Source organism: Agelaius tricolor, unplaced genomic scaffold (genome assembly GCF_023055355.1).
Source record: "Agelaius tricolor isolate 1412-34295 unplaced genomic scaffold, bAgeTri1.0.p SCAF_6, whole genome shotgun sequence".
NCBI classification, from domain to species: domain Eukaryota; kingdom Metazoa; phylum Chordata; class Aves; order Passeriformes; family Icteridae; genus Agelaius; species Agelaius tricolor.
This window is the reverse complement of record NW_027269266.1, coordinates 25,356,089-25,383,718: the sequence shown is the minus strand read 5'-3', so window position 1 is coordinate 25,383,718 and position 27,630 is coordinate 25,356,089. Positions and strand designations below refer to the sequence as shown.

The 27,630-nt window shown below is 34.7% G+C and overlaps 1 protein-coding gene and 1 long non-coding RNA gene across 8 annotated transcripts in view; one reads left to right on the top strand and one right to left on the bottom strand.

Moving 5' to 3' along the window:
* Positions 1-27,630, bottom strand: part of PHF14 (PHD finger protein 14) — a 162,427-nt gene that overhangs the window by 70,086 nt on the left and 64,711 nt on the right. For all 5 annotated transcript variants that reach the window (XM_071429085.1, XM_071429086.1, XM_071429087.1 and 2 more), the window contains 2 exons: positions 25,297-25,347; positions 25,023-25,144 (listed from right to left, as the gene is read on the bottom strand). In XM_071429085.1, the coding sequence (XP_071285186.1) occupies positions 25,023-25,144; positions 25,297-25,347 (173 nt within the window). The remainder of the gene's footprint in view (positions 1-25,022; positions 25,145-25,296; positions 25,348-27,630) is intronic.
* On the top strand, positions 641-27,260 carry LOC139591014 (uncharacterized). Of its 3 annotated transcripts, none has more exons than XR_011679494.1 (4): positions 641-775; positions 3,276-3,363; positions 4,617-4,691; positions 27,112-27,260. It is a non-coding gene; the product is annotated as an uncharacterized lncRNA (long non-coding RNA). The 3 variants fall into 3 exon arrangements; XR_011679493.1 differs by lacking the exon at positions 27,112-27,260 and adding an exon at positions 6,974-7,885; XR_011679492.1 differs by lacking the exon at positions 27,112-27,260 and adding an exon at positions 6,776-7,885.

Here is a 27,630-nt window from a genome sequence, read left to right as displayed (position 1 = left end):
GAACAGAAGAGCCCTGCTTTGTCCTAGTATTTATGGTAACATAAATAACAACATTTAGTGCTGGTCACTGTATATACATGTTGACTGTCTTGATTGACAGAATTCTGTTCTTTGAGTACTTCTATGCCCACTTCAAAACAAGAACACATTTTCAAGCTACTTCAGAGGAAAACTGAAACCATTTCACATATGATACCAATATTTTATTTAATCTTTTGTATAGGATATGTCATTTTCCTTCACTCTGTACTGTCTTTGTGAATACAAGCTTCTGAGAACCCATGAAAAATACACAGTCAATACGCTCAATACCCTACATGAAACCCAGCTTTCTCTTTTAAATGACTGCATTTACAGACCTTGTCACAACAAGGTCCCTGATGTTATCGAAGCAATTTCAAGATACTTTAATCATTGGCAAAACTCAGTGACTTGACAAGAGAAATTTGGGCCAGAAGACTTCAATGGCTTGAAAGGAAGGTTATTGAGTGATGTAATTTCGTTTGGATGGGACTGATTCCAATTGATCTGTTTTTGCAATGCATATCTTGCCTCTGCAGCTGTCTCTATCTGATTCAGTGCTTAAACTGCAAGGAGTGACTATCCCTTTCCACTTAAAGCAAAACCCTTCCTTCCTCCTGCTATTATTTTGAATGAGCATGAGGAGCCCATTTTCGAGTTTAATCTCTGTACTCACTGCAAAAAAAAATTATATTCAACTGAATGGCAACCCATGAATTCAACTGAGTCTTGTGACTGCCAGCATATGTATTATGTAAGTAGAAAAACAGATCATAGAGCATTATGTTTATCATCATTATTATTATGAACTGAAAATATGGAGTTGGGGTTTGCATAACACAATCCCAACTGCACAATATCGTGTAATCTACACTGTATTAGACTGTACTTATTTTTAGTCAAGTACTTACATGCTAAAGAAGAAAAATCTGCTTGGTATGCAATAAGCATAATAATTAATAATAGGTTACATTATATATGACATCAAGTACAGGTTTCCACAGTTTTAACAGAAAATAAGTGTACCATTACGAACCTCACAATTTAAGTTAATTTTAAACTGCATAAAACCTAGGGGAGGGAAAAGCCATACATAGGGAGTTACAAAGCTTTGAGAGGAGTATTGATAAATAATGTAATCATCATTATATGCTAATGAAACTGAATCGGGACGTGGCACTAGATGTTGCCAGCAATATGTAGCTGACAGGTCAGCTAAGTTGCCCTTTATTCACCCAGCTTTAGTCTTATGCTGTCTGTGCACACAAAACATGCTTGGCTAACAAAACGTGATTTGCTGGATTAGACATAAACGTGAGCTTTCCTCTGATAATTTAAAGAGCAACGGAAATGGAGTTAAAGATCAGCTGTCAGTCCTTCACTGCCTTCCCAACTTCTTGTATCACAGGAGATGACAGTTCTGCTCAGTTTCACTTTTTATGTCTAGTCTATATAATTCCAGAGTTTAAGTGCTTTCAGTGTCTATAGCAGCATCAACATTCAGGCCATTCTGAATGCACACCAGACATGCCTGCAGAAACACTTTCAGAGAAAACACAACTGACCCTCAGTACCAGTCACTTTCAGTTCTGCTGCCAATAATTGATACAGAGTATCTTCTCTGTAAAATTACGTGTTCCAAAAATGGTAAGTAATAATGACTTCATCTATCAGTAAACTCAAAAGCATAAACTCAATAAAAATATGTACATTTTATATATTACACAGCTTTGTATTATGAGTACTGTCACTCACTGTAACTGTTTCTGTTAATGTGAGGACCATGTACCCCTTCTTAAGTATTGCATAAATATACTAGCATACCATTAATCTTACAGATCAAATATTTTATTGGAAATAAAAATCTAAACTTCCTTCAAATGCAGAACTTGCTTATTATTTATAGACCATACTTTGAGAAACATTTTCACTAGTGAGCTGTATAAAGAAATTAGATTATAATATTAAACTGAAATTAAAAAAACCTGAATAGAGTATTTTAAAATAAAAGAAATGGTTTAAAGGATATTTTTACCATTTCAGTATATCAATGAAAGTCTTAAGTTGTTATTATTATATAATACTATTAGAATTGTTTTGTTTTTTTTAACAGAAAATTAGATTAAGTAATTTATTGGGCTGCCTCTTTATCAATGGATATGGATGAATTCTGTCAGAAAAATCTAAATTTCACTTCACTGTTTCAATTTCAACAATGGAAAGTCAACACCAAAGTCACTGGACTGTACAGTTTTCATACTGTTTTCTGTGAAAATACAGGCCTATGCCTTTAAGTTAGCCATCAGTTATTGATAGTTTATTGATATCTGTGAAGCATTTAGAACCATCTGTGTGACTTCAATATGTTAAAATCTAAGCTTGACTATCAGAAATGCTACAAAACAAGCCAAGGTAGGAATTCTGGTTTCTTGCTCTGCTGCTCTACCAAGCACAAATATAAAACACAGACTGAGAGCCAGGAGATGGGCATTTTTTTCCTCCTTTCAAAGTAAATTATTCTTCAAGATATTTATAAGGGTTTTTTCCTCTCAAAACTCCCACTCCCAGAAACCTTAGAACTGTAACAGTTCTACTGTGAGACATTCAAAAGTCTCTACAGGATCACAGGGAACCTCTTCATCAAGTTCCTGTATATCACAGTCCAGGTCAAAACCTGTGATGCACTTGCTCCTATGCTTAAGAAATCAATTACAATCCAGTTTTATTTATAAATTAGATTGAAAATATTAATGGCACTAGTGATACTTTATGGCTTATTGGAACATTGAGTCTAGAAATGAAGTGAGGTGTAAGTACAATCTCTTACCACTGCTATGGGTTAAAATTACAGAAGAATTCACCACTTCTCCATAAGGAAGACCACAAAAAGCTGTATCATGGTTTTGGAAGAGGAAGTACTGGCTTGTCAAAGGCACTGCTAGGCTGAATCTTGAAGGAAATTGTTATGAAAGGGAAGGCTGCCCAGTGAAAGGGGCACTTTTAAAAGAAAATTTACTCAGAGCTCAGAGAAATAAAGCAGAAGGGGCTATGTATGTGATGCCTTTGAGCTCAATGCATCAACAAGCACAGTGAAAATTTGGCCTGAGACCTCCATGCCTACCAGTGTGACATGGGACAGAGAAGGACAGCCAACAGCAGGAAAGCAGCAAGTAAGGGTCTAGTCCATTTGGATATATTCCAGTCCACAGGAATTATTCAATGTTTCTGAAATGGATGTTTGTTATCTCTGTCAGACTCCAGTGTAAGATCTAAGAAATACCATTGCAGCCAAGGCAGGACTCTGAAAACTGAAAAACGCTAAGATGAGCCCATGTTAAAGAGGTGAGATATGCACACTAAAAAATTATAGTAAGCAGTACCTAGGAAATCATGGGTTGGTCAGCCTTGTCCCCATACTGGGAAAGATCAAGGGATCCATTGTCAAATACATGAAAGTAACTGAGAGCACTCAGCCAAGATTTAAAAAGGGCAGAGGGGTTGCTCATATTGAAATGACAAATGCTCATATATTGAAATGACAAATGACATGCTCTGTGAAAGAGGGAACAGCAATGGTTGCAACACACCAAAAGGTGTCCAGTATAAGGCTTTTCTATCAGCCTGGTACAGCACTTTCCTGTACCAGAAAACAAAGCAGGTTGAATAGGCTGAAAGCCAGCTGGAGTCAAACAACAAACAGAAGGCAATAGTTTGAGCTGTAGATGCTGTCCAGTAACAAAGTACCCCAGGGAGCCAGGAGGGAGAGAACTGATGCATCAGGCACAGCACTGCCAGCCAGGCAAGGAGGGAATTGTCCCGCTCTGCTCTGCACTCACCTTTGAGTGCTGGGGGCAGTTTTGGGTGCCACAATTCCTAAGAAAGACATTAAGCTATAAGAGAGTGTCCAAAGGAAGTCAATGAAGATGGTGAAGAGCCCTCAGGGGAAGCTGTATGTGGAGGGGCTGAGGTCACTTGGTCTGTTCAGCCTGGAGAAGAGGAGACTGAGGTGAGACCTCATTGTAGTTACACCTTCCTGTGAGGGGAAGAGGAGGGGCAGGTATTGATCTCCCCCCTGGTGGCCTGTGAAAGAACCCAAGGGAATGGCCTGGAGTTCTGTCAGGGGAGGTTTAAGTGACATATTAGAAAAACATTCTTCACCCAGAGGGTGGCTGGGCACAGGAACAGGCTCCCCAGGGAAGTGGTCACAGCACCAAACCAGGATTCAAGAAGTGTGGACAATATGCTCAGGCCCCTGGTGTGATTCTTGGGTGTGATCCTGTGCAGGGCTGGGATTGGACTTGATGATCCTTAAGAGTCCCTTCCAACTCAGCGTATTTTGTGATTCTTTGATTTTGTGGCTCACAGTGCTACCAAACTCTCATTAGTTGAGAGAGGGAGGGCTCTCACCACGAGGGCTCACAGCCACAACCTGCAGCTTAGGAAGTTTAGAGGGGACATCAGCAGATGCCTTTTCAGTACAAAGAATTGTGTAGTGAGCTCAAGAGTACTTGTGTCTCAGCTCTGTGGGAACAAACAAATAAGAAGCTATGATAATTTGTTCCTGATATTCTAAAAGCTTTCATTTCCACTACTAGAAAGCATTGCCAGTTCCTGTGGTCAGGATGGGAAGCCACGATGCTGAATAAAATCCCGTGATGCCCAGTGCATGGGTAAGTAGTGGATTTCTGTCAGTTATAAGGGATAAGAAATTACCTTTCCAGCCCTCTTACAGATAGCATCTGGCTCTATGTAAGACAATAGTGCACTACAAGAGGCATTGGAAACTGATTTATAATCAGTCTTGTTGTGCACAAATAGTAAAATATTGTGTCCTTGATGCCACCTTAAAATTCAATGGCACTAGTCATATTAAAGGCCCTTTTCTTAAGACTGACAGATGATTTCATATTCTACTGAAACCTAGACACTATAAACATTTTGCCAAATAAAAGCCAGAAGAGGTTATACACATAAGCTTTTTAAGTAGAAGCATATCTAAAGCATTTTGATAACCATCCAAAAAACTCAAACAAAACAAAAACAAAGCAAAAAAACCAACCAAGCAAAAAGCCAAAAACCCCACAGAAAACTAGTATTTTTCATTTATATTTACAACTCCACAATAAAACCTTTACACATAAAGTGGCCTAAGGAAAAATTTCACATATGTGTTTAGAAACAAAATAAAGAGTAAGAAAACAAAAGCAGGGAAAATTTAGTGCATTCACTTGAAAAGTTCATACAAATACCTGTATTTTAGAATAAGCACCTTAACACTGGACCTTTTTTTAATGGCCATAAAATTTTGCAAGTTGATTGACAGATGTAGAAAAGCTTAACTTACAAAACAAACATTTCATATATTCCATTATAATTTCATATTTAATTTTCAGTATTAAAATTTTCTATAAAGAGAACAGGTCTCTTAAGTGGAAATGGACTATTTCTGAAACGCAAAAAAAAAAGAATCATGATTTTCTTTCACACTAGTCCTTAAGCATGCAAAATTTAGTAACAGGTTTTTTTCCAAAAGCAGCCAGAAGTTAACCAATAGGTATAAAGAATGGATGCATCTGTATTATATCATAATCAAGCTAAAAGCTTGATTAAAAATCACTAAAAGCACTGTACAGCATTCCTGAAAAGGACTGTTTCAACAATATACTCAGAATAACATTTGTTATAACACAGTTTTGTCTATACTGTGGCTGAATGCATGCAAATAAAATTCAGATGTAATACATACATATTAAAAGAAACGACAAAGATAAATTGTATTTTATTATTATAAAAATCTATTAATTAATAGCAGTTAACACCATGCCAGAAGTTTGGGAACAGTGTACCAACAAGATATTCTGTTTATGAAACTCAGTGCTAAGTATTAAAGAAATCACTTTCAAAAGAACTAAAAAAGTTCAGTGAAATCAAATACCATGATGTCCCTTGTAACAAGCTTACTTAAAATTTTTCTCAAATAATACAATAAATGACCCTTAAGAAAATTATTTCATCGTGACAAAAAATGAAAGTCAAGTAAAACATTATGCAGATTTTTTGCAATGTCATTACCACATACACAACTCTATTCTTGAATATTACTTTCAGCACATCCACCAGTAACCTAGTCTAGATAAAGCATGAAGTTTGTTTCAACTGAATCAAGAGATAAAACTACCTTTGTAGATAGGAAAATAATAATTTGTTTGGATATACATATTCTTATTATATTATGTCTTGGCAGTAAAATCTATATGTAACAAACCTAAACCAAATGAAACCAGTAGGAAGAAGGAATGTCCCACCCTGTAACATGCTGGGCATAAGGTGAATCAAATTATTCCATTTGATATTTAATTTTACCATTTCCCTAAACTTTTGTTACTGCTGTTGTTGGGCACTTTCAGTCAGATCAGTGACACTGGTTCCCTCTAAAAAATGTCAGATCTTTAGTCCAGGCAGAAATTAAACAACTTTTAAAAGCATTAAAAGGAAGCTAAAATGCATTTCAAGAAATGCATCTATATCAACTTCTATCTTTACAACTTGAATTTGGGAGAAAAATACGAAAGAAAAGAATATTATTTATCATCCTGCATTACTTTGGAACTACAGAGTAGATTTAGCATTTTGTCTTATTAGTGGTCATAGGCATTCTGAAATGCCCTTTCCCCCCCATATTCCTTTTCACTATATTTTCCTCTCTAGAAGAAAATAACACAGAATGTGACTATATCAACCATTTGAATTACAGACAGACAAAGATAAAAATGATGGAAACAAAGAAGTTGAAGAACTTGATTTCAGAATACTACAAAGTACTTGAATCTGTGACTATAATTTACTAATTTCTGAAATCTCTCCTTTCCTACTCATTTTTGGAAACAGAGGAAAACATTAAAAAAATGAAAATATTCCAAACTACTCAGCTACTTTATTTTTTAATTAATAGGTGAAGATAGATGAACAACAGCATGTAACATCAAGGAAAATATCTAACAAAACATGGAACTTCAGTAAAAAACCCCTTTTTAATGAAGGGTTGCAGACAATTAATTAATTAAGTTGTATACCAACTTTTTTCTGCATTTAGAATAAAGAGTTTTAAAGTATACAAAATAAATACATTAGAAATGTAACTACATAAGTAATGCTAATTATGCTCTAGCATTGTTTTTTTCATTAATGCTTACTATTCATACTTTTTTCTTTTTTAATAAATACTTCTTTGCTACTTTTGTAAATGTTTTGATTATAATTTTGCAATCATAATAAATACCTTCTGCTACGTATAACAATGAAGTAGTGAAAATTTATTAAGATGTCATTTTCCAGTCACCCACTCCCCATTTCAGCATCACTGACTTGTCTTGACCATAGCAAACTTCTCATTTTCACATAGGACTCCTATCTCCAGCTACCCCTCCCTGGTCCTTTAAACGGTTTCAGTATCCTCCCTCCCCTGACTATGATCCACGTGGTTTTCTTGTTTCAGTGCCTTTCTCTAATCAGTCCAACTTTGCACAAGTCCTGAAGCTTGAATAGTCTGGATTTTGCTGCCTCTGCACACTATTTAAATTCTATTTTTTTACATTTACTGTCCATGTTCAGGTCCTTCTCTAGTCCTAGTCCCACCATGATCTCCATATTGGGCTGTACCAGACAACCACAGCTCTTAGGTTTGTCTGTCTGTAACCCAAGGCCCTGTTTCATACAGCACATCTTCAAGATTTTGGCTTAGCTTTACTGAGGAAACAAGTGTATAGTGCAAATGCTAAACTCTGGTAGATGAGCAAAAAACTTCATCATGCCTGTTGATAAAAAATGGTACAGAGTAGTGACTCGAGGAAAAAAACCAAAACAAGAAAACCCCATGAACATTAAACTCTGTGAGAATACAGTGGAGAATCTGAGGATGGCAATTCAGCTAGATAAGGATCAGCCTGGTCCAAGGAGCAGCAGAGGCTGAAATATCTTCACCTTACCAAAGACTGCCCACCCAGCAAAGATACATCACACATCAGCACTGGGTGAGATATTCATACTGAAGCTTAGCCTAGCAAAATGCTACTCCTCACCACAAGTGACTGCTGTGGATTCTTGAGTTCTGCACATTCTGCTCACATCTCTCTATCAATGACAAAAGATGACCCAAAAGAAGGGAAGTCACACACCTCTCCACACTCACTGTCCCATTTTACTCTTATCACCTAGTGCAGCATTACCAGTCATTGATACTGTCCTTAACATCTTTCTTCTCAATCTACATTTCTGTTCCCTGCAAGTCTTGTAGCAACTCCAACTGTAGGGATAGGTACGCTCAAATAGCCCACAGCACACTCTAAGCACAATGACAAATGATCTAAAACCTGCCATGCCATGACTCTGATATTTATGAGGAAACTATTTCTCTCACAACATCCTTCAAAGCTTCCCTTTTCTCAGATTTCATCCAATTGATGTGAATAAATTTCTCCTCTGTCCTTGGGAAAAAAAGGGAGGTCTTTGCCAAAATTTAAGTCACTGATCAAAGACTTCAATTCACTTTTCTTCTTAAAGGTATGGGGAGAGGGACACCTGGGCAAACAGGACATTTACTCAAATCTCACCTTAAAAATTTTGCCTGAAAACATCCAGCCTAAAAGATACACAGGAGACCTGAAGAATTCTTAGTCCAAGTGACTTAAGTTTTACAAGTTTTTCCAAGTTTTAAAATAAGAAACTGAAAATAGGGTCTGGTACCAGAATTATTACCACTGCCCAGTGTAGCTAACTTTCATCTATATCAATGCTAGTTAAAAAATTCCAGGGAGTGGAACTTTGCTAAGTTCCAGTCACGGACATTTTGCTTGATCATTTCCCCATTTCTACTTTTGCTGTCTGTGAGTCAGTATTTCCTAACACAGTCATTGTACAGAATACTGTATAGAGTACACATAATCCATCATTCTTGATGGAATTGAGTGGTTAGATTTCCCTAATTCAGAAACAGAAATCAAAGCATGAATTTGAAACAAATGAATTCAAGCTAACATTCTAAAAGAAGAACCAAACTTTCATTAAAAAGTCCTCCTGAAAAAAAAACTAAACATTTTTTAGCTCATTCAACAATGACTTATCTAATTAATTCCAGATTTTTTCCCCTTGTTTACAAAGACACAAAAAGTCTCAAATACAAAGACCAACAGAAGTTGAAGCACTGCTTTTCCCAAAGGTCTGGCTGCCAAGACAGAAGGAATTCTTTTGCCTGTTTTGCCATTTGTATAAACAATGACAATGGTGCATACGTCTCACAAAATAGCAAAATTAAAAATAACATTCACACTCAAGCTACTGAAAAAGACAACTGCAGCAATATTAAATATTTTTCCTTTTCTTTAACTTACTCATTAAACATATGTATTAAGCTCATTGTCAACTCATAAATTTTGTTTATGGTGACGAAAGTTATGTTTTGAACCTTGTAATTTTAACTTATAAAACCCACCAGCTTCACATGAACTTTTTCACATGCAACTGTCAGAGGAAACGTACTTCAAAAATTTGTAATATGGATTAAACTATAGTGAAAATACTGTGCTGCTTAATTTCAGAGTTCTATCAATCTTCATAACAAAAAAAAAAAAAATTATCCACCCATAGACATGATTTATACAAATTCAAATACAAAAATGAAGGAAACATGGCAATTGAGGCATCTTGTCAAATAGTGAAACTAGATTTGAATGAAATATTAAGGTATTTTTATAATGGGACTGAGACAATAGGAACTTAATAGTTCTTATTCAACTTAAATAGAATGAAGTACATATAATATAACATGAAGTTTCAAAATAAAAGTCTTTTAAAATTTTCAACATAAAAGTCTTTTAAGCTAAAATCTTCTGAGTTTTCTATAGTAAGTAGAACAACAGCTTGACTAATAATTATTATATACTGCATAAAAAAGCCTATACAGAGATACAAGCTTCTACCTACAGTGTGAAAAAGAGGTCACAATAGTTTTGGTGTAGTTTAGGAATTCATGGCACAAACTGTTTAGATCAGGTCTCCAAGGAACTAGGAGAAGAAAAAACCTTGCTGTTAGTACTCTTCCATTACTCCACAGAAAGTCAGCTGCTGCATTCCCAGTTTGGCTTGGAATTAAGAGAGTGGAAATCTTAACTCTTAGGGTGTGTAAAAACTGCACCCCACTACCCTACTTTGTGGGCTACTCCAGAACCCACAACAAGGAATGCAAAGGATAACTTAAAAGCTGACAATCCTCCTGCCCTCATGTTCTCCATGGCCCATGAGGGACCTTATCCTTCTAGTGCAACACCACTAGATTTTCCCTCCTTGCACTTCTACCTCTTTTTTAGCTAAGTGTGGAGTTTTAGCTGTGACATTATTTATGATTTCCTGGGGTTGGCAGAATTGGCAAAGAGCCCATTGAGTTTTGTGAGTTTTTAGGTGTCTCAGTCTGCTGCCAGGTTAGGTGATACAGTTCTTTTAATGCAATTTGACACGTGACCCCTGAAAGCTATTGCTAGGGTGATATTCTAACGTAGTGGATTTAAAAGTGCATTTAAAAAATGGACTTTTCAAAGAGAGCAGAGGAAGGGAGTGGAACTGTGGATGTCTTATCTGAACCTACACTAAGGAACCTCACACTAAGATGCAACTTAGTGGAACCTCACACTAAGATGCAACTTCCAGTGGAAAACTGCAAGCATTAGCATTGATAATTCTCAAAAATATTGCTCAATGAATTCAGTTTTTAAATTCCAACAACAAACTACAGCTATGACATGACTTTCCAAGACATGAATTTAATAAGCAAAATTACTTTCTCATTCTTCAGTAGTGTTCTGAATGCTTGCTATATTGACTACAGAAAGATGTTTCTTTCATAACAAACTAAATTTTACCTGTTACATATAATAGAATTTTTTTTTTAATCATTTACTTTTAAGAACAATAAATGTACTCTTTCTTTTGACTTAGCACTGGTGGAATCACACCAAGAACACTGCATCAAATTTTGGGGTCCCCAGTACAAAAAATGCTGGAGTAAGTCCAACAAAGGACTATGAAGATGACTGCCTAGAGTAAATGCCATACAAGAATAGGCTAAGGCCGGAAATTATTTCATCTGGAGAAGAGAAGGCTCAGAAAGAATCTTAGTGTGTAAAATACCTGTTGGGGGAAGGAAAGACAGCCACACTTCTTAGTGGTGCCCAGTGAAAGGACAAGAGGCAACAGGCAAAAAACTGAACTAAAGGAGATTGTTAAATGTAAGAATTTTTTTTTTTTTCACTCTGAGGAGGAACAAGCAACAGAAGAAGTTGTCCAGAGAGGTTGCAGAGACTCCATCCTTGGAGATATTCCAAATCCAACCAGACACTGCCCTGAGTAACCTGCTATCTGACTTGTTTGGATTTAGGGGGCTCAGACTAGACCAGCTCCAGAGGTCTTTTCCAATCTCAAGTATTCTGTGACTCTGTTCTTAATAACAGAAGAAATTATTTAGAAAACCTTTCAAATTTAAAGAAAATTGAAGTCCTGCAGTTTACTTATTGTTCTTTAATGTGAAAAACTAAGATTACCACTAGAGTTTTAAAAGCCCATTGGTTTTCTTATCTCTTTTTCACAGCAAGTGTTATTAAAAGAACTGTCAGTAGATACTAGCAGACCGGCTGTTTTTATGTAAATTTAAACAATTTTTACTATGACAAAGTAGCACTTTTATTTTTCCTCTTTTCATCTGCTCTGCATTTTCAGACATTAAACTGCTGCTTTTGCAGTTTTTACATACCCATAGTTGCACATTCTCTCCAAAATGCAGAGACACTTCAAATAAATATTACTGTTCTCATCACTCAATAAAACTACTAAAGCTAGCACTACTGATTTTACTCAAGCAACCTTAATTTCTTAAAAGATATTACATTTTCTTTCGAAAGAGGACATTTAAGTACTTTTTCCTCAAGTGATTTTTTAAACATCCCTCCACAAACTCACATACACTATGGCAGTTACAAGCTTCATCAAGGGAAAAAAATCTAAAATTTCCTTTCTCCTCCTGTCATTTATAAAGAAATGGTCTTTAATCCTGAAATAAACAGCTCAATAAATAAGGTTATCCTTGTCACTATTTCTTATGCTGTGACTGAATCCTGTTTGTTATTCTTCCTGAACATGCACAAAAACCAACTGTTCTTTTTCAAGGCTGATCTTCTTTTGTCCCATTTTGTACCATTCTCAAGTAACTTAACTTTTCCTTTTCTCAATTCCTGCATTGTGAAATGTTAACAGAGAATATGCACTGCCAGGAAGCTGTCCTCAGCAGGGTCTAGACTGGATCTCTTCTAGCTTTCATGTGAAATTTTTGCATTTTCAGATCTTTGTTCATGACTTCAAGGTTTACAGAATTTGAAAACTCATTTCTCCTCCATTCATTACTCATTTACTCTCTTCCCTTCTTTTGTCTCATTTCCTTTTCTCAGTTTCCCAGAAACTGTGTCTTGGGCAGCATTTCTACATTTTCCCCTTTTTCTCAAAATACTTTAAGAAATACAAATCATTCTATAGAAATATATTTTAAATATCCTAAACGTCTCAAAAACAGTTGAGGTTCTCAAGGAAAAATTTCCATGGACAGGAGTCCATAGACTCCTGCCAATTAAACCAGCAGATGGAATATTCTATTCCATCAACTTAGTGTCAAGTTCAATAAGCACTTATAAAGCACATTTCACTTCCAGAAAATTCTTCCACAAATCTCCTAATTTAGTTAGAGTTTCTATACAAGTTAAAGGACAGACAATTCAGAAATGCAAATAGATTCTGTTCCTTCAAAAATAGCCCTACAAAGGAAATGAGAATCAAATTCACAATTAGAATGGACCTCACAATTTCATAAAGACAGAGTTTAGGGGTGAAGTTTTTGTTTCTTTAATTTGCCTTTCCCCAGGCATAAACCACAAGTCTGGGTCAAGTCTGAGACAAGTCTCAGACTTGGTTGTGCTAATGAGCATGTTTTCAGTTAGATGCAAAAATGCAGGCATGAGTCCCACCCATTAGCTGTTATGTTTTATTCACCTGGAACATTGAACAGAGATGGGAATCCCTAACTAAGAAGTGCATATCACAAGGTCCAAAGAGACTTCCATTTTGAGTCCCAGGAAGGCTTTATACAGGCATACTTATAGAATAAAAGATTTAACTCCTCTCTTCTATTTCCCTAGGCAGCAACATCAGCACAAGGCATAATTTGTCTCTGACTTTTACTAACAAGAACACTTTAAAAAGCTATTCAAATTTATGAGATTTTTAAACCCAAGGATAAACTCTGGCCACAGTTTACACTGAAGTGAGCACTTTAATCCATACAATATTTTCTTAACAAATTATAATCAAGTTTCTGCTATGCAATTTTGGTGCTGCTACTGCTAGCTTTTATTGCTGTATTAAATTGTTAGCAAACAGCTAGAGGCTGCCAGAACAATTTCATAACATCTATTTCATTTTTAATAGTCCTTTGCACGAAACAGCTCTGAAATTATTGTTTACATATTATGGTCAAATAAATGCCAACAAATTCTATTGTCTAGCTTACTGCCATTAGGATTTTTGCAATTATTTTAGTCTTTATTACAACAAAATTTTTTAGAATTTAATTATTTAACTATCAGTCCACTAATATCACTGAATTATATTTGTTTTTACTTCTCATGGTAAAACTGAGTGATTCTTCACCTTTAAGTATTGGTACCATTTTCACCTTTGGCTATCACTGCCATTTCAGCTTCCTCTCAAAAACAAAAAAAAACTCCTCAAAACTGGTTTAGCATATGTAGGATGCTGAAGCTTTTAGAAAGTCCTGAAGTGCTACCAGATGCCATGCAGTTTTTCCAAGACACGTCCTATTTTTAAAATCCAGATGTACACATTCATTTTCAGGAAAAGGAGAGAGCTAGTTGCTAGTGTTTCACTTTTAGTTACAAGTATTTAAATTACAATGAACTGAGGTTCTCTTCCCAGAAGTTAAGACTATTTTGAATTTGTCAATGCCAGCATGCTTTTTTGGTCACTGATTAAATAATGTGACAAATATATTCCAACATACACATTTTCTTTCAAGTAAGTTAACTGTATATACAAAATTCTATGTTTATTTTCAGTGACTGCAAAGTCACTGAAAATAAACACAGATGCCCCCTCATGGAAACTGATTAACTTTCAGTGACAAAAACCATCATCCAACACATTGAAAATGGATGGGAGAAGGATAAAATAAATGAGGTGCCAAGAAAACATCACACACCCTTAAGAAAACAAAAGCAAAAGCTGTGTTTTTCAAAGATAAAATTGTATACTGTGCTAGAAACAAGCAAGGCTTTTCATCAGCTCTGAAATATGAAATAGAAAGCTGCCAAAGGATGCATGAACCACACTTTAGACAAGTAATTCTTCTGTCCAAGTATTCTTACATGTATTACTTTAGACTCAGACAAGCTCCTGTACAGCATGAATGGAGAGCAGCTTTCTGTTTCCTCAGTCAATAAAATTTTATCCTTTTCCAAGTGACAAGTGTTGACCCTTCATTGTATCATGTCTGCTCATGGTTTGCTCCCTTCTACAATCACTTCTAGCAACATACATCAAAAATGACAAGCAGAAATAAGTGTACTGCATGTGCTGTGTTATATAGCTGATGTGTAAGATTTCTGTGACTGTTAATTAGAAAGGATACTTCACTGAATTAGCATACTTGGTATGTAATTACTGCAAAGCAGCAACATAAATTAATCTTACAGATCAAGGTGTTCAATATTGATGCTGGAGATAAATGTATTTCTTTCCCCCCCCAAAATCTGTCCAATCCAATGTCAGAAACAATGTATATTTAGAGGGCTTTCGGTTTTGACTTTAAAGCAGAGATTTCTGTATTAGAATTCAAATGCTTGGCCACCCTCCCACTACTTTCCTAACCTAACTTTTGTTTCTTTTTAATAAGGAAGGAAAAAGTCAGCAAAACAAAATGTCAACATTAAATCATTTCACAGTATTTTGTGTCAGAAATGTAATGGAAAATGTGCACATCATGGGAAAGGTTACTGTTCTTCCAGAACATCTTTTCATTTGGTTCAAGGCTCATCCTTCTACATAACTGTGCAGGCACTACCAATGGTTGTTCTCCCTGGGCTTAATTTGGCAGTTGAAGGATTGTGGCATTTTCAGGAAACCACAGTGCAGTGATTTTAGTGGTTATCCATCTGAAAGTGATGCTATGATTTAGAATAATTACTCTGTTTATGTGCAATGGTAAAAGTCAGTTACTACACCATATTCCAATGTCAGCTCACACTTTACTGACTATTTCCCTAATACAACATCACATGTCCAAGGGATCTGTCCAAGTCAGAATTAGAGGGATTTAGTGTTCCTGTTCCTCAGCAGTAAGTGCACGTGCAGTACAGTAACACTGATGTACTTTTACTGACAATTGGGTAAGGAAAGGAGCAGGAGGGAATGGGATGAACTCAGCTACTTAATCAAAGCACTGCACATTAATTTACGCTTGACCTTTGCATTGTTACAACCACTGATATGAAAAAGATAAACATATTAGTCTTTGCTAAGAGCTTTTTCATATTCTTGAAGAAAACTTAAGCTTTACTTCTTTTTCTTGCATATCCTTTCCACATCCTTTCTTCTCAGAACTAAATGAATTTTTAGGCCTTTTTCAAGATGAAATCTGTGATAGGCTTAGATATTTATCTGTGACTTTATAACTTTACTCAAGACAGCAAGCATGGCAAAATTCTTAAACTGCTTGTTTCTCATTTCCACAAGACAATATTCAAAAAACACTTATTCAAATGACAAGATATAAAAAAATCTATTCAAGGGTAAATATTTAGGAAAAAAAATCTCAAGAAGAATGAGATTGTTACGAGGTAATGAAGTACTACTTGGAATATTCAGTGATACTGAATTCCTATCTTAATACAGAATCTTGTCTTTGGCATTTTAAATGGCTTGAAGCAAATCAGATGCAAAAAATTTAATTTCATTGAGACAAGAATGTTAAGGAATGACACAAAGTGTAAGTAATAGTAATAGTCTCAGCTGTTGTAAATGAGATTCAGTTTTACTAATTGAAAGCAAAGCAAAATCTGAATCCAACCTTGTATATGACACAGATGAAAGAAATGAAAATTAATTGAAAAAACCCCCATAAAATTAAAAATTATGCAAAAGAAAGGAGCAAAAGTAATAACAAGGCAGAAAAAGAAATGAAAAATATATAACTCTATTTTACCAAATCCTAAATTTTGTGTACAGAAAAAGTATTACTTTAGTAATAGACATTAGTCTAGATTATTCCATCTGTAACTTCAATGACCACACTAGCAGGGAACTATGGTAAGACAAGTAGACCAAATCTAGTGGACATCAAAATCATGCTGAAGTACAGGAAATAAACCCTACAATTCTATTCCTTTTCCCAAAACCCAGACATTTTATAAGAACATTGATATTAATGTCACATTTCTCAAATTATCTATTTAGATGTTATTATATGTAAATTATTTCAGCTATTTCAAAATAAAGTTCAATATTAAAACCAGATTTTTCTTGTTATTTACACTGCCCAAAAAACAAAGTTTACCAAATATATTCCAACACTGAAGAAGCTTTATGACTAAATGGGGTTTTTATTTTTCTTTTTAGTTTTTTTTAAGTGTTTAAAAGTATGTTCTCCAGTAAGAAGCTTTGCAATACCTCAGCCTATAGCATACTTAAGCTAAAAACAACAATAATATCCCAAATACATGTAGATTATCTACAGCCTCTCAGGGAATACTACTATATGTAAAATTCTTGATTTACACCCAAATTAGCAAAAAATTGTATGCAACTGTGCTGCATTGATTTATTAATGAAATTATTGCCATTAATGAAATTAAAACCATATAATGGTATTATATGCCATATTAATAATGTGAAGAATAGCTCTGGTCAATGCTGAGAAAAGTGCCTCAATATCCTTAAGCTCACTGTACCTCTAGCTGCTTTTCACATAAGGGCTTCTTTGGTAGAGCAAAAAACCCCCAAACACATAAACCCCCCACTCTTACACTGTTCCAAGACAAAATTAATTTTGAATACGGTAGATGAAGTTTTGCATCCAAACTGCAGGTCACCTACTATCAAAACCCCACACAGAGTAACTAACTACAGATCAAAGACTTGTAGAAGTATTGGGCAGCAGTAACAAAAATGTAAAAAACACATGTGTAACAGTAAACATTATTCTTTTGCATATTAAGATTTCCTTCTCAAATAGCCCGTAATTTACACTACCATTCTGTGAAGAGATATTTAATTCAGAAAACTGACTGCACAGATGCTCACTTGACACTAATTGTGACAAGATAAAACTGATGCTGCAACACAGCATTTAAATGGTTATTGTCTCCTGCTGCAGTCTTCTACCACATCATTTTATTACCTGGACATGAAAATTCTCATGTCATAAATTTCCTAACTATAAATTTCAGTCTTGTGGCTTCTGAAGCAATGGCTCAGTTTAACAATGCAAAACAATTGAATTGGTAATGAATTTGACATTTGCTTTCTAAGCATGCTGTACTATAAAATATTCTGATGTGGATAAGCTTGTTGCACTGAAAGTGACTGAAGCAGGTTGGCCAGAATGAAATAGTAAGTGACACATTCAAAAATCCCAACAGAATTGAATTATTTGATGCACTTTGATGTACCAAAACAATCATAAGAATGCTCAGAAAAATAAGAAGCTGCTGACCCCATCCAGGTAGGTATTTGTGCAGTCATAACCCATTACTGGTAACCAGACTGGGAAATAATTTGATATGTCATCAGTCTGCCCTCTTCCATCACAAACTGCAATTTCAAAATCTGCATCTTTTTTCATGAAATAATTTTAATTTTCTGAAAAAACAGCTCATTCAGTGAGTGCTTCATCTAAAGAGTTCACTCATTACTTATAGCCAGGAACCTCTATATTGTATTTTTTCATTTTATAAATTATTATAAATCCTAGTAGTTACAGAATGCAAAAAAAGGAGCAAAGGTCTCTGATACATGTATTTCCTAGGGCAAGCAGAAAAATAATAAATTTAATCTTGAGATATATAGCTGTCTGGGGAACAGATTACAACTGTGAAATATAGTTTCAAGCTGTAATTTACAAACCCATGATTGCAGTAAAGACTTAGTCAAGCAGCTGTAACTGAAGGGGAAAAAAGGATAACCATATATTAAAAGTTCAATAATGAAAAAATGGTAAAATATTCTTTGTTAATGGAAAACAAAGTAAACCTGTAGAAAGATTCTCTTATTTACAAGTGGTTATCTTGTTGCATATTTCTGAAGCTCATGACACTGGTACAGAAGCTTTCTGGATCAGCATACTTTCCAATATCAGTACTAAGAATTTTGGACAATTACACTAATACCTGAAGAGTATAAACTTCCACTGTTCACTAAGCTTCTAGAGACTAAAGCCCAGTATGAACTGCAAGAAGGTTTGACTGACGGATCAGTAAACAGCCCAGAAAAAAATGGGAAGAAAAACCATTGGGGAATGCTCACACTGCTCTCTCCTATTCACTTCTAAGAGGAACACCAAAAAACCTCACCATATATCACAATAACGCCCCAACAGGGTTTTAAAACCTTCCTAATACTGAAGAGAGACAAATATCCATTTTTCCTCTGTTCTTCCCAGTGTATTAACAGGAAATGCCATTAAATAACCCCCCAAAAAATAAATTTAAAAAACCCTTTTGTGGAGTGCGCAGGGGGAATCACTTTCTAATTTTACAGCGGCCTTTGCTGCATCTGCATTTGATCAGAAAGTATGGCAGGCCAGTATCAACAAACAAACCAGAGATGGAATATAAATCAAAAACCAAAAGATAATCAATAACCAAAGACCTGAACTTCTATTGTTTAGATGGTTTAAATTTCCCTAAGAGTTAAGCAGCAAAACAATCAAGGGAAAAAAATAACCTGGGCTTCAATTCAGATTTTGCTGTCTCATTTCAGGAAAATAACATACAAGCATACTAAAGAAATCCAGCAGGTACCAGATAAATGGACTGATGCCTAATCAACAGAAAACCCATGGGTCTGCCATGCACTTTTTGCAAATGTTCCAGGCATGAGCAGCTTCAGGCAGCTGCACAGCCCAAATCCAAATGCACCCAGCAGTCTGCTTCTGGAGTAGCCCTGAATGACAGCTGTACAAGTTTTATTACCAGACCTATGCCTGACTTGTAGGCACCTGGCAAGAGAGCTTCAGAATGCCTACAGGTTTTTTTTTAATGTCTGCCCTAGCATATGAATTTATGGAAAGTACAATGCAATGCAAATTCAGTTTGAATAAAGTCCTCTGTGAAGAAAATGCACATTTGTCATTGTATGTACTATCCTGCTATCTAGAATAAAAAAGAAACACTTTTCAGAAAGCAATACAAGGACAAATTATGCAAAAAATGATCTAATGGGTAACTCAAGCAATTAGAAAAGTTAACTCACAGAATTAACCCCAGTAAATTATATAGCAGAAATAAACTATACAAGTGAATGTTACATTTTCTTTCATTCCCTTAGTTTATTCCAATAAAATAATGCATTTGTAATCCTCTGCAACACATAAGATTGCTACAAACTGTGCCTTAACTAACCTTTTCCTTGTGATTAATCCCTACATTAGTGGTCTTGAACTTCTGCTGTAAATAATAGGCTTTCAATCACTATGATGGACTGTGAATTCTGTTACAGCACATTTAAAGTCATGAATAATTAATGTACTTGCTCTGGAATAAACTTTGGCTCATGAAGAGATTCAAAACTAACAGCTGAACAAATAAGAAATCCTTAACTTGAAGTTTGGCAGGCCCCTTTGCATGGAAATGTAAGAAATAAAAATGTGAAGAAAAACCTATACAAGACAAATACAATTAAGGAAATCTGGTGAGAGACATTTTTGGACAGAAGATCTCCAGAGGATTCAAAACAGACTGTCTAGAACAGACTTTCTGTCAAAAGCAGAATTAAAGCTGACCACTGTGTGCAGCTAAGCATGCAATCCTTTATACAGTATAAATTATCATCCTAAACTTGATACATACATTTGTATCACAATTTTCCTCCACAGTTTTTTTATTTAGTAAATATGACTCTGCATATATTTTCTTTTTTTCCTTTCCTTCATCTCACCTTCCCTGTCTGCCTTGATACAGTGACTGTATGTGCAGCACATTAGACTGCTTATATTGGAAAAAATAAGTACTTTTACATTTAGCTTATTTCCTAGTAAATATATGCATTAAAAATGAATACTACATACATTCTTGATCATTTCCTTTGCAGATTTATGTTTTTTGAATACTTTATAACCAGCATTCAAATCTATGTTTTCAACAAATTCTATTTTCTATTCTTTCAAATACATGACCTTCATCTTTTGTACTCTCTCTGTAATACTAAAGTCATAATTCTCCCTCAGTTACTGCAAATCAAATGAAATAGAAAATTCTAACTTAACTGACAATACAGCAGAAAAACTCAATACACAAAATCACAAAAGAATGTACTACAATATGCTTGCTCTAAATTGTTGGATGAAGAAATCGAATGTTTTTCAGAGATTTCCTTAACTTGATTTTGGCCCATACAAGAATGATTCTGCTTCTCTCAAATCTACTATTGAGATGTCAATTTTATCTAATGCATTACATTCCAAAATATCACTCAAGCATATCTTAAAGCAAACAACAGATACTGTATTTATTTTTTTTTAATAGGAGCAGTTGAAAACTGGATTATTTTTTGAGAAGAAGCCACTTCTTTAGAAGTGAAATAATTTAGAAGCCCTCCCTTGAAAATTTTTCAACTGGATTAGCTTGTGGACTCTTCTTTAAAAAACTGTTCTACACATTAAAATTACTGAAGTTCTTCTTAATTTTTCATTTTACCAAAGTAGATTATACAGTAATACTGTGCTAGAAGCACTTTGTCTGTACAATGCTACCATATGGAGGGCAGGTTTTCCCTATCACATATAGAGCCACCTGAAAGACACTTCTTCATCCATGTTACTACTAAATATGGTGACATTCTAAAGGGAACTATTGGAGAGCTATTTTTAAAGATCTGCATCAGTGAATTACAGCCTCATTAAAAAAAAAAAAAAGGCAAAAAAAAAAAAACAAAAGAGGAGGTACTTACAAATAAAGCAATTCCTCTGCAAGATCTATCATTCTAAGCAATTCAAGCAAGACTGTAATTAAGCACTCAGGAAGCCTTTTAAATGTCTAAATCATATATATGATTCAAAAGAGTCACAAAATGAAAATAGAAGCATCGTATCTAAATGCTTTCTGAAGCAAACAGCAGAGGTCCGCTCTAAAAACAAACAGAATCTTTAAAATTATTTTCTGAGTTTCTCAGAAAATTTACCTTTTTTCTCTTTTTAAAAAGTGCTGCATCTTCATGCCTGCCCTACATAAAACCTATCTGTGTCAAATGTAAAGTATTTTAAAACCTCCATCTTTTACTACTCTTTCTCTCAAAACTCAATGACAGGTCATTTGAGTAAAAAGATAATCAAAATCCACGCTTTCCTCTAATTACAGCTATAGTTTTCTCACTTATTTATAATGACAGTTACAGATTCAACTTTGCCTCATTTAAGTATGTGGTTTCAATTAACTTTTCACTGTTAGATCTGTAAATCTTGACACTAATTATTCTTGTAAAAGATAAAAATTGCAGGTTTACTTAGTTCAACGGAACTTACACAGACATGTATAGAAGAATTTATAAAATAAATTCACTGTAATTTCTTTTTTTAAAAAAAGCCATCACATAAGTATCACAAGACTGATCCTCTCTAGTGGACAAAACCACAAAATCTAACCTTTCAGTTCTAGTGCATGCTGCTATACTGAAAGAGCCTATCTATATTATCTGACATCCCTGATTAAATAGGCACTATAGTGACATGTGTGTAATACATACATATGGTGAACTCTTAGCATAAATAAAAGCAACATGTCAATAAGTTTTAAACAAAAGCTTATAACTAAAGATACCCTAATTTTTATCACTATAGTCACTAAGGCATAAGTCAGTCAGTTAATAAAGCATGATTCATCAGAATTAAATGCACTTTTTAAGGATAAATCCTTCCATATTTATTGGTTTTAAACCATATGGACAACAGGTTAGGTAAAGCCACTGAACATTTAGCAAATAATCCCTTAACCATCCAGTGCTACCCAGAAGCACCTGAAATTGTGACTCAAAAAATTTCCAATAGTCATACAGTAAGAACTAGTTAGATTATATTTTTTGCCCCAGATTCAATGGTAAATAAATTATTATTATAAATTTCTGCTGCATTATTTGAAATATGAAAAAAATCCCTTATCTTCCTCTAATCATTACTCAGATAGCAACTCTGGAGAGAGGGCCAAATAAACTTTAGAAGAATCTACAATTTTTGAAAGCAGATTGCCCAAGTGTCAAGTTACCAGCCCTGTTTGTGGTAACAGACAGCAGGACAGAAGGCTCTTCAAGACTATTCCCTAAATCTGCAGTTTCACCAGTTGCATACTTGTGCTTCACTTAGTGAGGAACTTTTATATTCAGAAAAATCTCTTGTAAAATATAACCACAGCCCCCCTTTTCTTAGTTACAGATGGGTTAGAAAGAGGGAAAATTAAATCCAGTAATTTTAGTGAAGACCAAAGATAATAATAAAGATCTGAGAAATTTTGGGCTTTACTAACAGATAGTGCCAAACAAGCAGATATTGAAAAAATACTTTGTTTTCCCTCCTTAACATTTCTTGCTTGCAAAGAGTCCTAAAACCTTGCATTTAAAACACTATTTCTACCACCACAAAGGAGTCCTGCATGATGGAACAGGGAGAAAAAAGCACCAGTGCAGGCACAGTGTCACTCATATCACTTTGTGAAAATGCAATAGAAAAGAAGCTTCTGAAAACTTTCTCTGACATAGCAACACTGTGGGTCACTCCCCTACATCTTAGACTGCAGAGTTAACATAATTTAGAAATTATCAAAAGTAAGCCTCCACAGCTCTTTAGAAGAGTGGTAGCCTAAACTGGACAAAGTTCAAGCTATTTATAGGTATTATCTGAAGAAAAGCAAGTTTTAATTTAAATATTTTTTAAAAATTAATAAATAAAATAGTAAGACTTAAGGAAATATTTTTCAGAGAATTATGAACAAAGGATTAGAACATAAACTCCTTCTCCTATGCAGGAGTACTGTTCAGTACTTAGTAATTAGGCCATTTCTTGGCCTAATTATGAGGGTGATTTTTAAGAGAACCTGTTGGGCTTTGGTATGTAATATGTTTATTTCTGGCCCATCTAAATTACTCCTAAAATCTTTTCCTGTAGTAAGCAAAACATAACAGTACTTTCTACCATTAGTTTTTAATCGCAACTTAAACATACAGCTCCTCATGCCATTTTGTCATCTTATCATTTATGTCCTCCAGTGTGGTATTTTTAAGATTTCTTTTAAAAGCCTGAAGAAAAAAACTAATTCACTGCCTTTTTCACAGTAAAACACAGCACATGTTTTATGAGGATTCCTTCCCACAACAAAACGGTCTTCCTGTCTCTTTTTTTTCTTGTAAACTATAGGGCTTAAGAAAGCCCTTTATCTTGTCATGGGCAGATAAAAACCTGCTGCCACCAGTCCTCATCAGTGGAACTGCATGAGCAATCCCTGTAACACGCCCCTCTGTTTCACAGTCTGGCTCTGAGCAGGATCTAAGATTACCCAGCAGTAGTGGCTTGTCTATATATGAGAGTCACAGTTACTGATGAGCTTGTACACAGGCACTCTGCCTCCAATTTGCAAATACAAATACACTCTGGCACACAACCTTGGAATTTTATCAACTGCTATGGTAAATTATATGTTGTGGTTGATACTAAAATCAGCTATTCTGAGTATGTACAAGGCATCTGTACCTGTGACACATCCTGATTATAAAGCTGTGTCTTGCTTGCCTATGTCACTCTGACCTCTTAGTGACTCTGACCTTTCTCATAACTGATTCCCAGACCCCCAGAAATAAACTAAAAGGCTTATTTTGGAGTATTCCTTCCAGTTAAAAGCAACAATTATATCTGACCTAAAGAGAAGAACTTGTCTAGAAAAATCTCATTGAAGCATACAGTAACTAAGTACAATGCACTTTTTTAAATCTGAACTTATAAGATCATCCTAATGAAATCTCTGTAGATGCATTTAAAACCCACTTTCTGATTGATAAGGCCTGTGATTCTTCTTTCAAGAACTGTGAACAGTTTTTATAGCTTTGCAAAGATACTACAATGTGAGCTATAAAAAAATCTGCAGAAGTTGTGGTCAATGGTAGCTATTTAATAGCAGCTATTCTATACTTTAATTAGATTTCTGCACCTACTAAAACATCATTCAATGGACTTTTTTTCATTTCTGTTTCAGATAAGAAACATGATTATCAAACCCTTTCATGATCTGCATTAAAGGAGGTAGCATTAATACCTTTTTAAAAACATAAATTCTTCACAATCCCCATTTCAGCTCATAAAATTGTTGATTATTTTAATTTAATTACTTTTAGGATGCTCATGTAGCTTTAATATCATTAAAATGTCGGTTTATCTTTCTGACCTGTTCTAAAACATTGACAATTCACCCTGATGAGAGCAAATTAATTCTCCTGTGTTAGATTATCTTAGTTATTTAAAACATAAATGTTTTTGGCAGATCAGTAAGTGAATCGAGTCAGTATTTCTGATGTAATGTTACTCCTAAATAAGGGGAGGAAATTTATTGTGTTTTCAAAAAGTATACTTTCTTCATTTTAATCACGACAAAGTGCTAAAGATGGGACTTTAACTCCTCATAAGGTCAGAGTATCAAACCTACCTGACTAGATTTTCATTGTCTCCAGTGCCTTTGCAGGTAGCACACTCAGTCCTTAAATCCTCTGACTTGGGCTTCTTTTGCAGCACAGACTGTCGTTGCCTTCTTTCTCTGGGAATACGTTCCTGTCACAGCAGAAGGCAAAAAGAAAGGAACAGGGGAAAAAAGAGGGAAGGAAAGCAAATATTTTCAATTATGCATGGAAAGTAACACTTCAGCCCATTAATTTTTTGTGAAACTGTTAAAAAAACAAACAAACAAAGCACTATATTCCAACCTCAGATTTTTCTTCTTCAGGCACAAAGCTTCGTTTTCGTCCTCTAGTTCTCTAGAAGAGAATATATTTAAAATTCAATGTTAGGTAACAGAATGTTTTTGTTATTTATCTATTATTCCTAACAACAAAAACATATCACAGGAAATAATTTAAAGCTTTAGCTACAGAACCACTGCCAGACAACTACACTAATCAGTTTTAGGACAATAGCTTCACATTTTGAATATAAATCTATAGAACAAGCCAAGAAAGTAAATATATACACTTGAGAATGTTAAGTCTTATTTTTAAAAAGACTGTCACTAGAATTACAAATCTCTTACAGGCTTCGCACAAACTTCCCAAAACTAGTAATTTGAAAATTGATATGAACAGCGTATTAAAATCACTCACTGAGCAGTAAAATGTGCTCCTTTATAAGACAAGTGATAAAATTAAAAAAATAAAATTAAAGAACTTTACCAAAACAGGAAGGCAAAAAACCTTACAGATTTTGAGGAGTAACAAGAATTAAAACTTTCAAACTGAAACTTAGTATGATGGGTATATGGCAAATGCTTATAAAGCTGTAGCCTATACCAACATATGTCTGGTACACAACAGATCTTTCTGATGATTCTACACAAGAACTAGAAATTTTTTCAGTATTGCAGTTGGCAAAAAAAGTATAAATACCAACAGTGAGGAGGACAAGGGGTATCCATGGACTGTACCAGTGAGCACCAAAGGTTTACAAGCACCTTTTAAGTTACTACCTACAACTTTAATGAGTTCAGGATCAGTCACTACATTTTATCTTTGAAACAACAGCATTATTAACCTGCCAGTGTTATATAACTGCCACAAGCTGACAATATCACTCTTTCTTTCTTGTACAAAAAGGAAGTAAATTAGAAGGGATGTGGAAGGAAATAAGAAACATCAGAGACTATTCCAGTAACCCAAAATGTCTGACACACAGACACAAATAACATAAATACATAAAAAACCCATGAAAATTCTTGTTTTTATGTGAAAAAATCACCACATTAGAAGTAATTTATCATATCATAAAGAAAAGCGCTGCCTCTTTATGGTTTCTCAAAACTTTTTCTGAAGCAGCTGGTGTTCACTTCAGAAAAAGTAAAAAACAGCTCATCAAAAAAATCTTAGACCAGTTTAGAAGCACAAGCAATCATAAATTCAATTTCAAAGAAGCTAACAGTATAATGCTTCTCCTGTTTTGGTCCTCTGAAGGTGATTTGTACTAGCTTCAAATTAAAGACAGTTCTCTATTTTAAACTGTTTTACAGATTTAAATATTGCTACACTGCAAATAAAACTACCACTTCAACACATCTATACCTTTATACTTCTGCAGATTTTGATCTGTGTATGTTAATAACATTCTGTTTGGGAAGATTTTTAGACAAGATTTAACACTGTAATAGCAATGAATGTAGTGGAGTGGAAAATTCTAGTCTATTTCATGGCTCTTTAGAATACTTTAATTGCCATTAGGATTCTCTTTCACATTTCCCTAAGGGTGATTTATAAAAAAATGTAAAACCTTATCTATTTAATACATATATTTACTGTGCATCCAGTAATTGAGGTGTTCTACATTCCAGAAGCCATACATTAGTGCCAAAATTTGGAAAAAAATATTTGCTACAGAAAACTGAATTTATCAATGTAATATTAGAGGTATTAATGTAACATGGGCTACGTGTCAGCTACATGTAACACAATTCAAGGTCACTGCAAGTTAAAACTGGACAAAAAAGGAGTTTGATCAGACAGCAGCACACTAACTGCCAATTTTACTACTTTCAGCTTCTGGAATTCGTCCTAAGAACATTTACAAACTTGGACAATTTTAAGCTATGGAGGCCCTCCTGAATGCAGCTGTGTAAAGATTATAAAGAGGTAGGTATAATGGTGCATGCCAATGAAGGCAGTATTAGGGTCCTCACTCTTCATGTTTAAGCAGCAAGAGACAAAGAGTGCATGCCTTGCACCATCAGAGTAATGCTATCTTGAAAACTTATACATTATTTGGAAATCTATATAATAATCACATTACTTTTGACTCTACATAGAAAGTATTACAAGTAAATAACTCAATTTAAGGAATAATGAAGCATATTTAATTTTCAGCAAAATGGAGACATAAGGTTTATAATCAATTTAGTCACTTTTGCCAAGACAATGCTGGTTTTCACCTGTTTGCAATACAATGCATGATGCATATGACAAGGAATGTCACATTATACTTTCATTATGCTTTCATTAGCTTTCTATACCTTCAAACATACTTGAGTTTGCTCAATAATCACTAGGAAACAAACATTA